Source organism: Haliotis rubra, unplaced genomic scaffold (assembly GCF_003918875.1).
Source record: "Haliotis rubra isolate DU_JTF1 unplaced genomic scaffold, ASM391887v1 Scf247, whole genome shotgun sequence".
Classification (NCBI taxonomy): Eukaryota; Metazoa; Mollusca; class Gastropoda; order Lepetellida; family Haliotidae; genus Haliotis; species Haliotis rubra.
In genome coordinates, this window is record NW_025766525.1 from 925,111 (window position 1) to 941,318 (window position 16,208).

A 16,208-nucleotide genomic window follows, 5' to 3' on the forward strand; every position below is an offset into this window, starting at 1 on the left:
ACATTAAACCTACTTGTCAGACACCCAGTAAACTCCATTGTCAGACACTCCAGTAAAGCCACTGTCAGACACCCAGTAAACCTACTGTCAGACACACAGTAAACCTACTGTCAGACACCCAGTAAACCCACTGTCAGACACCCAGTAAAACCCACTGTCAGACATCCAGTAAACCTACTGTCAGACACCCAGTAAAACACCCAGTAAACCTACTGTCAGACACCCAGTAAACCCATTGTCAGACACCCAGTAAACCTACTGTCAGACACCCAGTAAACCCACTGTCAGACACCCAGTAAACCCACTGTCAGACACCCAGTAAACCTACTGTCAGACACATTAAACCTACTGTCAGACACCCAGTAAACCCACTGTCAGACACCCAGTAAACCCATTGTCAGACACACATTAAACCTACTGTCAGACACCCAGTAAACCCATTGTCAGACACCCAGTAAACCTACTGTCAGACACCCAGTAAACCCATTGTCAGACACCCATTACAACCTACTGTCAGACACAGTAAACCCCAGTAAACCCATTGTCAGACACCCAGTAGACACCCACTGTCAGACACCCAGTAAACCCTTTGTCAGAGACACCAGTCAGATTAAACCACTGTCAGACACCTACTGTCAGACACCCAGTAAACCCATTGTCAGACACCCAGTAAAACCCATTGTCAGACACCCAGTAAACCTACTGTCAGACACCCAGTAAAACCCACTGTCAGACACCCAGTAAACCCACTGTCAGACACCCAGTAAACCCATTGTCAGACACCCAGTAAACCCATTGTCAGACACAGTAAACCCACTGTCAGAAACCCAGTAAACCCACTGTCAGACACGCAGTAAACCTACTGTCAGACACCCAGTAAACCCATTGTCAGACACCCAGTAAACCCACTGTCAGACACCCAGTAAACCCATTGTCAGACACCCAGTAAACCCATTGTCAGACACCCAGTAAACCCATTGTCAGACACCCAGTAAACCCATTGTCAGACACCCAGTAAACCCACTGTCAGACACCCAGTAAACCCACTGTCAGACACCCAGTAAACCCACTGTCAGACACCCAGTAAACCCATTGTCAGACACCAGTAAACCCATTGTCAGACACACAGTAAACCCACTGTCAGACACGCAGTAAACCCATTGTCAGACACCCTACTGTCAGACACCCAGTAAACCCATTGTCAGACACCCAGTAAACCCATTGTTGACACACATTAAACCTACTGTCAGACATCCATTAAACCTACTGTCAGACATCCAGTAAAGACGTTGTTAGACACCCATTAAACTGGCAAACAGAAATAAACCTATAAAACACTACTGTCAAACATCCTTAAAAACCACTTTCACAGCCATAGACCAACTGTCAGACTGCAAAAAAGCCACACTGTCAAACACCCATAAAAACCCCACTGCCAGATGCCGATGTAAACCACACTGAAACTTCCATAAAACCCACTGACAAGACTACCATAAAACCCACTGACAAGACTACCATAAAACCTACTTTTACACATCCACAAAACCCTTTTTCACACACCCTTAAAATACACTTTCAAAACACAAGAAAACACTGTCAGACTCCCATAAAGCCCACTAACTGAAGTCTGTGTATGGAATCCATACAAATCACAGTGAGTGGGTGGGTGGGCTTGTGGGTGGATGGGTGAGTGAGTGAGAGAGTGAGTGATGTTCTCAGACCTTGACAACATGAGCATGTGTATGACAAAGAAACGACAATCTAGGACTGAACATCACCCACATGACATGATTCTCTATAAACATGACCAGGTCCTACCTCCATCTCAGCCATGTGCAGCCACTGCTTAGGGTTGTCCTCGGCAGCAAGGAAGGCAATGAGATCAAGGGCAGTGAGGCGTGTCTGGCGACGGGGACGACACAAACACCAACACTGGCTTCTCAGGGGAGTGGGTCTTCACAGCTTGAAGGAAAAAACAATGAATTTGTCAGCATCTATTACATCATCATCATAATCATCATCATAATCATCGCCACCACCACCACCATCATCGTCGTTGTCATCGTCATCATCACCACCACCACTATCATCATCATCATCATCATCATCATCAACACCACCGCTACCACCACCATCATCATCATCACCACCACCACCACTATCATCATCACCACCACTACCATCATCATCATCGTCATCGTCATCATCATCATCATCATCATCATCATCATCATCATCATCACCACCACCATCATCACCACCACCACCAACACCACCACTATTATCATCATCATCATCATCATCATTATCATCACCACCACTATCATCATCATCATCATCCATGACCAGCCCAACACAAAGACAACAAGTCCCCTCACCCTGGAATGTGGGTTTGTTCATGGTCGCCATGCAGGGACAGTAGTGTTGTCCTGGGAAACCATTGATGTGAACCTCAAGTGGAACAGGACGGACAGATGGACGGAAGTTGAACAGACCCATCTGAAACATATCATTTAAAGTTTTCTGTAATAAAGGCCAGAATAACAAGATGGAAATGTAAACTAAAAGCAACAGTGATATATTTTCCCGAGTGAGAGGAGGCCTGTAAACATACATGTCTGGAACAGAAGATTAAGTGATTGATATTGTGAGCACCAGTCCACATAAAGACAAGCCATCATCCCCAAGCCATCATTCTCAAGCCATCATCCCCTAGCCATCATCCCCAAGCCATCATCCCCTAGCCATCATCCCCAAGCCATCATCCCCTAGCCATCATCCCCAAGCCATCATCCCCCTAGCCATCATCCCAAGCCATCATCCCTGAAGCCATCCATCATCCCATCATCCCCAAGCCATCATCCCCCAAGCCATCATCCCCATCATCCCCATCATCCCCAAGCCATCATCCCCAAGCCATCATCCCAAGCCATCATCCCCCCTAGCCATCATCCCTAGACATCATCCCATCATCCCCAAGCCATCATCCCTAGCCATCATCCCCAAGCCATCATCATCCCCCATCATCCCCAAGCCATCATCCCCAAAGCCATCATCCCATGCCATCATCCCTAAGCCATCCATCATCCCATCATCATCCCAAGCCATCATCCCATCATCCCTAGCCATCATCCCCAAGCCATCATCCCTAGACATCATCCCCCATCATCCCTAAGCCATCATCCCTAGCCATCATCCCAAGCCATCATCCCAAGCCATCATCCCCAAGCCATCATCCCCATCATCCCCAAGCCATCATCCCCTAGCCATCATCCCTAAGCCATCATCATCCCTAAGCCATCAAGCCATCATCCCCCATCATCCCCAAGCCATCATCCCCCATCATCCCCAAGCCATCATCCCCAAGCCCATCCCAGCCATCATCCCCAAGCCATCATCCCCAAGCCATCATCCCCAAGCCATCATCCCCAAGCCATCATCCCCAAGCCATCATCCCCAAGCCATCATCCCCAAGCCATCATCCCCAAGCCATCATCCCATCATCCCCAAGCCATCATCCCCAAGCCATCATCCCCAAGCCATCATCCCCTAGCCATCATCCCCAAGCCATCATCCCCAAGCCATCATCCCCTAGACATCATCCCCAAGACATCATCCCCAAGCCATCATCCCATCATCCCCAAGCCATCATCCCCTAGCCATCATCCCCAAGCCATCATCCCCAAGCCATCATCCCCAAGCCATCATCCCCAAGCCTTGCCACCTGACCCATGATGGTGCCTATGAGCAATGAGCCATAAATAATATTGCTCGATATTTATGTGGATGATGATATCTTCAGAGTGACCCATTATTTGAACAGCACTGTTGATATTCTACCTGTTTAATGGCCAACCAGTCTGCAAGGTCTCGTGCATTGGCCAGAGCTGTGGAGAGGCCAACAACTCGAACCTTGGTCATGGTGGTGCTGGAGATGAAGTTTGTCCGAGAGACAATGACCTCCAGAACAGGACCTCGATCATCACCTGCAGTCAAATGTTTCAGAGGTATGACAACACTGAAATGCACCATGTCAAATGTAGGGTTGGGTATTGCCAAAATGTTCGTATTGCGATATATTGTGATATGTGTTGGCGTATTGCAATATGAATTGCAATATATTGTGAACGTGTAACACATGGGTTAAGGTAATGAAATTACTGTTTCCTTTCTTTTGAAACAATGCCACTGGCCACTGTCAGGAGTCAGATGTGATTGTCCAAGAGATCAATTAAAAATGTTTCCAAATTGAAGACTTCGCTCTAAAGTTTGGAACTAGAGAAAAAAACGTCTGCAGCGGCTCCCGCCATTTTGTTTTGTTTATCCTTACAACGAGTGCCGGTACCAATCTATTTTTATTTATTTATATGGTTTAAAAGTCATGCAAATGCAATTATATGACCAATAAACATTCTGAAACTATTAATGTATAATTATGAAGGAAATACAAATGTTGTTAGTAGTTTTGATTACGTCACGAAAATTACCGACTGTATCGGGTGAACCGGTTTGCGAAAAGTGTACTGCAATATATTGTATTGTGAAGTTCGAATTGAAATATACCGGTTAACCGGTATTATCGCCCACCCCTAGTCAAATGGTATATATATAAGAAATATTGTATATATATAGCACAACAGTGGCTCCTACAACATTAGGATATTCAACTAAAAATTATGCTCAAGAATGTTTCATTGTCAGCAATATTCCAGCAACTGTTGGTTGACTTCACACACTATGCCTGTGGATGACAATACCAGTTATGGGAACTATCATGCTGCTATCTTGGACTTATGAAAAACAAGACTCACCAAGCAGGTGGATATGAAAAACAAGACTCACCAAGCAGGTGGATTTCATCGATGACCAGCAGGGCTACAGACTTGACGTAGCTCCGAGTCTGCCACGACCGACTCACTCCATCCCATTTCTCCGGTGTTGTCACTATCAGGTCAGCATTGGCCACAGCTCGCATGTCTGGTGTTACATCTCCGGTCAACTCCACCACTCTGGAGGAACCAAATAACACATGCACTCTGGACAGGACTATTTGTCACATGTAGAGTCTTAAAATCTTCACTTACTGAGATTGTTATGATAACAGTTCAGGAGATAATATATCTTCTATAACACACACTGAAGCAGTAGATACATAAATAAAGATATGCCATCATCCCCAAGTGACACACACAGAGACACACACACACACAAAGAAACTGACAGATGAATATACAAACACAGACAGACAGAATGAAGAGGGAGAGAGAGACAGAGACAGAGAGACAGAGAGAGAGAGAGAGAGAGAGAGAGAGAGAGAGAGAGAGACAGACAGAGAGAGACAGAGACAGAGAGAGAGATACGCACACATCTCTGTACTTACTTCTTGCCCAGCTTCTGCTCTATCCTGACCTTCCAATCATCCATCCTCTCTCGGACCAGAGCCTTCAGAGGAGCAATATACACTGCCTGACAACATACATATCTTACAGTCAATTTGGAGAAAATAATCACAGCTGACTTGGCTGAATCACACAGAAACATTACACAGTGGTATCCAGGTCTCCACATGACCATTTGTCTGTGACAGCAGTGACTTCTAGAGCATCCTGACCAAGATGTAGATAAGCTGTATTGTTTTATCATAACACACTGAGGCTTTTTAGTATCATAAGCTTGTGACAGAATATGAATTATCTCCATGACACAAATACCCACCTTATGTTTGGGGTACTGGTTGAATATCCGGAATATTGCCAACTCAGCAGCAACTGTCTTCCCGGAACCAGTGGGTGCCCCAAGCAACACGTTGCAGTCATTGTGGTACACTGTGTGGAATATCTGGGTCTGGATGGGGTTGAAGTGAGTGAAGCGATACAGGGCTTCATACTGGGGGTTCTTCAGGGCTGTCACTGGCAGGGGCTGCAGGTCGAGCAGCTCTGGAAACAAATACAGTACAATAAGGTAAACAATGACACCCCTACTAACTGGCTGGACTGCTACGGTGAAGGTGATACTATCAGTGATGTGTGCTTCCTGGCAGTACAATAGGTTACATCTGCCATCTACATGTGGAGTACTGCTAAGCGTCATCTGAATCTACATGTGGATGTACTGCATAGTGGGAGTACGACTGCTACCTGTTTGTGGGAATTATTATTAGTGATGTGCTGCCTGTTTGTGGGGAGTACTATTAGTGTGAATCCTGTTTGTTTAGTGGGAGTACTATTAGTGTGGACTGCTACCTGTTTGTGGGGGAGTACTAATAGTGTGGACTGCTACCTGTTTGTGGGGAGTACTATTAGTGACGCCTGCTACCTGTTTGTGGGAGTAATGACACCCCTACTACTGGCTACCAGGGAAGGTGATACTATCAGTGATGTGTCTGCTACCTGTGAGCTGCTATGTGTGGGGAGTACTATTGGTCACATCTGCTACCTGTTTGTGTGGGAGTACTGCTATTAGTCTGTGCAATGCGCTGCTACCTGTTTGTGGGGGAGTACCATTAGTGTGGACTGCTACCTGTTTGTGGAGACTATTACCTATTAGTGTGGACTGCTACCTGTTTGTGGGGAGTACTATTAGTGTGGACTGCTACCTGTTTGTGGGGAGTACTATTAGTGTCGACTGCTACCTGTTTGTGGGGAGTACTAATTAGTGTGGACTGCTACCTGTTTGTGGGGAGTCCTATTAGTGTGGACTGCTACCTGTTTGTGGGGAGTACTATTAGTGTCGACTGCTACCTGTTTGTGGGGAGTACTATTAGTGTCGACTGCTACCTGTTTGTGGGGAGTACTATTAGTGACGTCTGCTACCTGTTTGTGTGGAGTACTATTAGTGTCAACTGCTACCTGTTTGTGGGGAGTACTATTAGTGTCGACTGCTACCTGTTTGTGGGAGTACTATTAGTGTCGACTGCTACCTGTTTGTGGGGAGTACTATTAGTGACGTCTGCTACCTGTTTGTGGGGAGTACTATTAGTGTGACGACTGCTACCTGTTTGTGGGGAGTACTATTAGTGACGTCTGCTACCTGTTTGTGGGGAGTACTATTAGTGTCAACTGCTACCTGTTTGTGGGGAGTACTATTAGTGACGACTGCTACCTGTTTGTGTGGAGTACTATTAGTGTCAACTGCTACCTGTTTGTGGGGAGTACTATTAGTGTCGACTGCTACCTGTTTGTGGGGAGTACTATTAGTGTCGACTGCTACCTGTTTGTTGGGAGTACTATTAGTGACGACTGCTACCTGTTTGTGTGGGGAGTACTATTAGTGTCGACTGCTACCTGTTTGTGGGGAGTACTATTAGTGTCGACTGCTACCTGTTTGTGGGGAGTACCTAGTGTAGTGACGTCTGCTACCTGTTTGTGGGAGTACTATTAGTGGCGACTGCTACCTGTTTGTGGGAGTACTATTAGTGTCGACTGCTACCTGTTTGTGGGGAGTACTATTAGTGAGACTGCCTACCTGTTTGTGGGGAGTCCTATTAGTGTCGACTGCTACCTGTTTGTGGGAGTACTATTGGGAGTGTACTGCTACCTGTTTGTGTGGGTACTATTAGTGTCAACTGCTACCTGTTTGTGGGGAGTGTCGACTGCTACCTGTTTGTGGGGAGTACCATTAGTGACTGCTCTGCTACCTGTTTGTGGGGGAGTACTATTAGTGACGACTGCTACCTGTTTGTGGGGAGTACTATTAGTGTCAACTGCTACCTGTTTGTGGGGAGTACTATTAGTGACGACTGCTACCTGTTTGTGGGGGTACTATTAGAGTACCTGTTTGTGGGTAGTGTCGACTGCTACCTGTTTGTGGGAGTACTATTAGTGTCAACTGCTACCTGTTTGTGGGGCCTGAGTGTCTACTGCTACCTGTTTGTGGGGAGTACTATTAGTGACGTCTGCTACCTGTTTGTGGGAGTACTATTAGTGTCAACTGCTACCTGTTTGTGGGGAGTACTGTTAGTGACGTCTGCTACCTGTTTGTGGGGAGTACTATTAGTGTGGACTGCTACCTGTTTGTGGGGAGTACTATTAGTGTCGACTGCTACCTGTTTGTTGGGAGTGCTACCTGTTGTTTGTGGGGAGTACTATTAGTGACGACTGCTACCTGTTTGTGTGGGAGTACTATTAGTGTCGACTGCTACCTGTTTGTTGTACTGTTAGTGATGTCTGCTACCTGTTTGTGTGGAGTACTGTTAGTGTCAACTGCTACCTGTTTGTGGGGAGTACTATTAGTGACGATCTGGACTGCTACCTACCTGTTTGTGTGGAGTACTATTAGTGTCAACTGCTACCTGTTTGTGTGGAGTACTGTTAGTGTCGACTGCTACCTGTTTGTTGGGAGTACTGTTAGTGACGTCTGCTACCTGTTTGTGTGGAGTACTATTAGTGTCAACTGCTACCTGTTTGTTGGGAGTACTGTTAGTGACGTCTGCTACCTGTTTGTGGGGAGTACTATTAGTGACGTCTGCTACCTGTTTGTGGGGAGTACTATTAGTGTCAACTGCTACCTGTTTGTGTGGAGTACTATTAGTGTCGACTGCTACCTGTTTGTGGGGAGTCCTATTAGTGTGGACTGCTACCTGTTTGTGGGGAGTACTATTAGTGTTGACTGCTACCTGTTTGTTGGGAGTACTATTAGTGTCGACTGCTACCTGTTTGTGGGGCGTACTATCAGTGATGTGTGTTACCTGTGTGAGGAGGATGTCTCTCCGGCAGGATGAGGTGTTGGAAGGAGATGGGAAAGACAGCCTCTGACCCGAGCCACCGGTCTGACACTGCCCTTATGTAGTACTGGGTTGGCAGCGGCTCGAAGATCGGTATGGTGAACACCAAGCTCTGGGGTTCATCCTTCACAACCTAGAGGTATATCCACATTGTATATATTACATCATAGTCTCATGATCATATTGGCATATGTAACACACAGAGGCTTCAAAGTTCCATATACAAAAGACATTTTCAGATAAAAACTTAAGCTCTTACTTTGTGCAAATAAGAAACTAGACACTATACTTTTATCAATTTTACTTCATAAAAAACAGAGTTTTTCACACATTAACTGCAGATCCCATCCCTGTCTAAACTCTTGACTTATATTGAACCTACAATACAGTTTTATACATCTTTCCCCTACAATACAGTTTTATACATCTTTCCCCTACAATACAGTTTTATACATCTTTCCCCTACAATACAGTTTTATACATCTTTCCCCTACAATACAGTTTTATACATCTTTCCCCTACAATACAGTTTTATACATCTTTCCCCTACAATACAGTTTTATACATCTTTCCCCTACAATACAGTTTTATACATCTTTCCCCTACAATACAGTTTTATACATCTTTCCCCTACAATACAGTTTTATACATCTTTCCCTACAATACAGTTTTATACATCTTTCCCCTACAATACAGTTTTATACATCTTTTCCCCTACAATACAGTTTTATACATCTTTCCCCTACAATACAGTTTTATACATCTTTCCCTATAATACAGTTTTATACATCTTTCCCCTACAATACAGTTTTATACATCTTTCCCCTACAATACAGTTTTATACATCTTTCCCCTACAATACAGTTTTATACATCTTTCCCCTACAATACAGTTTTATACATCTTTCCCCTACAATAGTTTTATACATCTTTCCCCTACAATACAGTTTTATACATCTTTCCCCTATCATACAGTTTTATACATCTTTCCCCTATAATACAGTTTTATACATCTTTCCCCTACAATACAGTTTTATACATCTTTCCCCTATAATACAGATTAATTCTTGTGTTATTACAAAGGCATATATTCTTTTCAGGGTGACTGTTGATCCCACAATGCAACACAGTAGCGCCACCTACATGTTTCTTGTGGAGCAGGAAGTAGTCAGAATGGTAGATGTGGTTATTGTCAGGGTCCTCCACCCACACCCAGAATGGCTCCGTTGAGCTGCCATGAACCTGTTGTCAATTCAACACATCATCACTATGACGCCTGTAGTCATGGCAATAACTGTCAATTTTACAGACACTAGGGATTCGTGGAAGCTTCAATTCCAAGGTGAATGAAGAATATGGGCACCTATGACTTTCTGTCCTGGCATCCTGATAGCGGTCTATAAATGGTCGACTCAACCAGCCAAAGTTCTTGTTGACCATGTTCTATCTTGCCACAGCAAAATTACTGGACCTACACAGCAATTATCATGGAGAACTACTTCTACACAGGGTTTAAATATACCACAAATTATATATGGTTCTCAAGATATATGCTGTAATGATAAAATTAATAAATCTGACTTGAGCTGATCAGCTAAAAATAAATTAAAAGACTGACAAGGACAGTGTTGAAAGGCCAATCATATGCATCACAGAGACAGATCCTGTCTCTCACTCATCTGACTCAAGGCCACACTATGGCTGTATTATCTGATGCTGTCTCTCTCACCTCACTCACTCAGCTGACTCAAGGCCACACTATGGCTGTATTATCTGATGGTGTCTCTCTCACCTCACTCACTCAGCTGACTCAAGGCCACACTATGGTTGTATTATCTGATGCTGTCTCTCTCACCTCACTCACTCAGCTGACTCAAGGCCACACTATGGCTGTATTATCTGATGGTATCTCTCTCACCTCTCTCACTCAGCTGACTCTAGGCCACACTATGGCTGTATTATCTGATGGTATCTCTCTCACCTCACTCACTCAGCTGACTCAAGGCCACACTATGGCTGTATTATCTGATGGTATCTCTCTCACCTCACTCACTCAGCTGACTCAAGGCCACACTATGGCTGTATTATCTGATGGTATCTCTCTCACCTCACTCACTCAGCTGACTCAAGGCAACACTATGGCTGTATTATCTGATGGTGTCTCTCTCACCTCACTCACTCAGCTGACCTAAGGCCACACTATGGCTGTATTATCTGATGGTGTCTCTCTCACCTCACTCACTCAGCTGACTCAAGGCCACACTATGGCTGTATTATCTGATGGTATCTCTCTCACCTCACTCACTCAGCTGACTCAAGGCCACACTATGGCTGTATTATCTGATGGTATCTCTCTCACTCAGCTGACTCAAGGCCACACTATGGCTGTATTATCTGATGCTGTCTCTCTCACCTCACTCACTCAACTGACTCAAGGCAACACTATGGCTGTATTATCTGATGGTATCTCTCTCACCTCACTCACTCAGCTGACTCAAGGCCACACTATGGCTGTATTATCTGATGGTATCTCTCTCACCTCACTCACTCAGCTGACTCAAGGCCACACTATGGCTGTATTATCTGATGGTGTCTCTCTCACCTCACTCACTCAGCGGACTCAAGGCCACACTACGGCTGTATTATCTGATGGTATCTCTCTCACCTCACTCACTCAGCTGACTCAAGGCCACACTATGGCTGTATTATCTGATGGTATCTCTCTCACTCAGCTGACTCAAGGCCACACTATGGCTGTATTATCTGATGCTGTCTCTCTCACCTCACTCACTCAACTGACTCAAGGTAACACTATGGCTGTATTATCTGATGGTATCTCTCTCACCTCTCTCACTCAACTGACTCAAGGCAACACTATGGCTGTATTATCTGATGGTGTCTCTCTCACCTCACTCGCTCAACTGACTCAAGGCCACACTATGGCTGTATTATCTGATGGTATCTCTCTCACCTCTCACTCAGCTGACTCAAGGCAACACTATGGCTGTATTATCTGATGGTATCTCTCTCACCTCACTCACTCAGCTAACTCAAGGCAACACTATGGCTGTATTATCTGATGGTATCTCTCTCACCTCACTCACTCAGCTGACTCAAGGCAACACTATGGCTGTATTATCTGATGGTGTCTCTCTCACCTCACTCACTCAACTGACTCAAGGCAACACTATGGCTGTATTATCTGATGGTATGGCTCTCTCTCACCTCCCCTCACTCCAGCTGACTCAAGGCAACACTATGGCTGTATTATCTGATGGTATCTCTCTCACTTCACTCACTCAGCTGACTCAAGGCAACACTATGGCTGTATTATCTGATGGTATCTCTCTCACCTCTCTCACTCAGCTGACTCAAGGCAACACTATGGCTGTATTATCTGATGGTATCTCTCTCACCTCTCTCACTCAGCTGACTCAAGGCAACACTATGGCTGTATTATCTGATGGTATCTCTCTCACCTCCTCTCACTCAGCTGACTCAAGGCAACACTATGGCTGTATTATCTGATGGTATCTCTCTCTCACCTCACTCACTCAGCTGACTCAAGGCAACACTATGGCTGTATTATCTGATGGTATCTCTCTCACCTCTCTCACTCAGCTGACTCAAGGCAACACTATGGCTGTATTATCTGATGGTATCTCTCTCACCTCACTCACTCAGCTGACTCAAGGCAACACTATGGCTGTATTATCTGATGGTATCTCTCTCACCTCTCTCACTCAGCTGACTCAAGGCAACACTATGGCTGTATTATCTGATGGTATCTCTCTCACCTCTCTCACTGAACTGACTCAAGGCAACACTATGGCTGTATTATCTGATGGTATCTCTCTCACCTCACTCACTCAGCTGACTCAAGGCCACACGATAGCTGTATTATCTGATGGTGTCTCTCTCACCTCACTCACTCAACTGACTCAAGGCCACACTATGGCAGTATTATCTGATGGTATCTCTCTCACCTCACTCACTCAACTGACTCAAGGCCACACTATGGCAGTATTATCTGATGGTATCTCTCTCTCACCTCACCACCAGCTGACTCAAGGCAACACTATGGCTGTATTATCTGATGGTATCTCTCTCACCTCTCTCTTCCTCAGCTCCTGAGCTGACTCAAGGCCACACTATGGCTGTATTATCTGATGGTATCTCTCTCACCTCTCTCACTCAACTGACTCAAGGCAACACTATGGCTGTATTATCTGATGGTATCTCTCTCACCTCACTCACTCAACTGACTCAAGGTAACACTATGGCAGTATTATCTGATGGTATCTCTCTCACCTCACTCACTCAGCTGACTCAAGGCAACACTATGGCTGTATTATCTGATGGTGTCTCTCTCACCTCACTCACTCAGCTGACTCAAGGTAACACTATGGCTGTATTATCTGATGGTATCTCTCTCACCTCATTCACTCAGCTGACTCAAGGCCACACGATAGCTGTATTATCTGATGGTATCTCTCTCACCTCACTCGCTCAACTGACTCAAGGCAACACTATGGCTGTATTATCTGATGGTATCTCTCTCACCTCTCTCACTCAGCTGACTCAAGGCAACACTATGGCTGTATTATCTGATGGTATCTCTCTCACCTCACTCACTCAGCTAACTCAAGGCAACACTATGGCTGTATTATCTGGTGCTGTCTCTCTCACCTCACTCACTCAACTGACTCAAGGCAACACTATGGCTGTATTATCTGATGGTATCTCTCTCACCTCACTCACTCAACTGACTCAAGGCCACACGATGGCTGTATTATCTGATGGTGTCTCTCTCACCTCACTCACTCAACTGACTCAAGGCCACACTATGGCTGTATTATCTGATGGTATCTCTCTCACCTCACTCACTCAACTGACTCAAGGCAACACTATGGCTGTATTATCTGATGGTATCTCTCTCACCTCTCTCACTCAGCTGACTCAAGGCCACACTATGGCTGTATTATCTGATGGTATCTCTCTCACCTCTCTCACTCAGCTAACTCAAGGCAACACTATGGCTGTATTATCTGATGGTATGTCTCTCACCTTATCATCCCAGCTGAAGTCAGCAGTGATGGTGAGCCTCACTCTGAGAACAGTGCGGGTGATTGGTTGTATGCTTGCGTCCAGAATGAGTGCAGGAATCTGGTTGACACATCTCTTGATGATGGCCCCCATCCTGACGTGGTGGACTATGTGGCCTAGGTAACAGAACCATCACAAACCTTTACAACAGTATTCCTACAGTGATGCAGAATGAATAGGACCAGCTTAGCTTTTGTTTCAGCAACATTATTGCAACAAGAGCAATGCGCTTTTTTTACCAAGGAGGTAACTCCTAAATTGAGTACCAAAGCATTAATACAGTAACCCTGCTGAATCTCTCATTATTACTACAGAACATCCTGAAACAGCTTCCTGACAGCCCTACCCATTTCCCTGGCAACCATGACTCTCCCTAGGTGCAAAGGTTTCTGATCTTATGAACCAGCTAAGATGACAGCCCTACCTATTTCCCTGGCAACCATGTCTCTCTCTAGGTGCAAAGGTTTCTGATTTTATGAACCAGCTAAGATGACAGCCCTACCTATTTCCCTGGCAACTATGTCCATCTCTAGGTGCAAAGGTTTCTGATCTTATGAACCAGCTAAGATGACAGCCCTACCCATTTCCCTGGCAACCATGTCACTCTCTAGGTGCAAAGGTTTCTGATCTTATGAACCAGCTAAGATGACAGCCCTACCTATTTCCTTGGCATCCATGTCTTTCAGTCGGTCTATGTAAAGGTTCCTGGCTTCAATCTTGTTGAGGATTTCCTGGGAGAGAATGGGGAACTGTCGCAGTGGGTGTTCGTGTGCCCACAGCCTCTTGTCCACCACCTTGCTGAGTGCCAACAGCCGACCTGCCATCACTGGCCAACCCTTCTTCAGCGCCATCTCAAACAGAGCTCGCATGATCCTGGAGGCATTCTGTGGAGGATCAAACACTTCAACATGGAACAACAGGCAAGTTGAAGCTTCTGTCTATATACACATATCATGCAACAATCATTCAGTTCAGTCCATGTCCTAATCTTAATGCTACCCTGATTGCCAATCAGATATAACAAATCAGCAAAAGATAACCTTGACAGTATGTTCACAGATGAACTGAAGTTTTGCCTCCAATCTGTACATGGCAGAAAATGATGTAGAAGATGTGGTGTGGAGCATGTCAGGGCACCACCCCCTGACAATGGTCAATCAGTAAGGGCACAGAAGTGTCACAGTAGTGTCAGGGTGTCACAGTGGTGTCACATTGGTGTCACAGTGGTGTCCAAGTAGTATAAGTAGTGTCACAATGGTGTCACAGTGGTGTCAGGGTGTCACATTAGTGTCACAGTGGTGTCCCAGTAGTATAAGTAGTGTCACAATGGTGTCACACTGGTGTCAGGGTGTCACAGTACTGTCAGGGTGTCACAGTGGTGTCAGGGTGTCACAGTAGTGTCACAGTGGTGTGAGGGTGTCAAAGTGGTGTCACAGTAGTGTCAGGGTGTCCCAGTGGTGACAGGGTGTCACAGTGGTGTCCCAGTGGTGTCAGAGTAGTGTCAGGGTGTCACAGTGGTGTCACATTAGTGTCAGTGGTATCACATTAGTGTCACAATGGTGTCACATTAGTGTCCCAGTGGTGTCCCAGTAGTATAAGTAGTGTCACAATGGTGTCAAACTAGTGTCAGGGTGTCACACTGTTGTCACAGTATTGTCAGGGTGTCACAGTAGTGTCAGGGTGTCACAGTATTGTCAGGGTGTCACAGTAGTGTCACAGTGGTGTCAGGGTGTCACAGTAGTGTCAGGGTGTCACACTGGTGTCAGGGTGTCACGCTGGTGTCAAAGTAGTGTCAGGGTGTAACAGTGGTGTCAGGGTGTCACACTGGTATCACATTAGTGTCACAGTGGTGTGAGGGTGTCACAGTAGTGTCACAGTGGTGTCAGGGTATCACATTAGTGTCACAGTGGTGTCACAGTAGTGTCAGGGTGTCACAGTAGTGTCAGAGTGGTGTCAGAGTGGTGTCCCAGTAGTGTCAGGGTGTCCCAGTAGTGTCCCAGTGTGGGCTGGTATCAACCAAACTGGTGTGAATGGATATCTCACTGGTCAGTGATACCTTCACAAGTGTTTGTTTATTTGAGTTGTTACATTTCTTGGCTGAATTCTGTAACATGGATATGCCCAGCCCCATCATGTCCAGGTTGCCATCATCTCCATCAGGAGGCCCTACAGACATCATGTCAAGGCTGCCATCATCTCCATCAGGAGGCCCTACTGACATCATGTCCAGGTTGCCATCATCTCCATCAGGAGGCCCTACAGACATCATGTCCAGGCTGCCATCATCTCCAGCAGGAGGCCCTACAGACATCATGTCCAGGCTGCCATCATCTCCATCAGGAGGCCCTACAGACATCATGTCCAGGTTGCCATCATCTCCA

General features: G+C 45.7%; 1 protein-coding gene across 1 annotated transcript in view; it reads right to left on the reverse strand.

The window, feature by feature from the left end:
* Positions 1–1,882: 1,882 nt before the first annotated feature.
* The window catches only part of LOC124279163 (activating signal cointegrator 1 complex subunit 3-like), a 60,030-nt gene continuing 45,704 nt past the window's right edge, over positions 1,883–16,208 (reverse strand). The window contains 10 exon segments of the mRNA XM_046714964.1: positions 1,883–1,962; positions 2,379–2,499; positions 3,841–3,986; positions 4,843–5,009; positions 5,381–5,466; positions 5,716–5,936; positions 8,687–8,855; positions 9,865–9,963; positions 13,789–13,943; positions 14,486–14,711. Of these exon segments, the coding sequence (XP_046570920.1) occupies positions 1,883–1,962; positions 2,379–2,499; positions 3,841–3,986; positions 4,843–5,009; positions 5,381–5,466; positions 5,716–5,936; positions 8,687–8,855; positions 9,865–9,963; positions 13,789–13,943; positions 14,486–14,711 (1,470 nt within the window).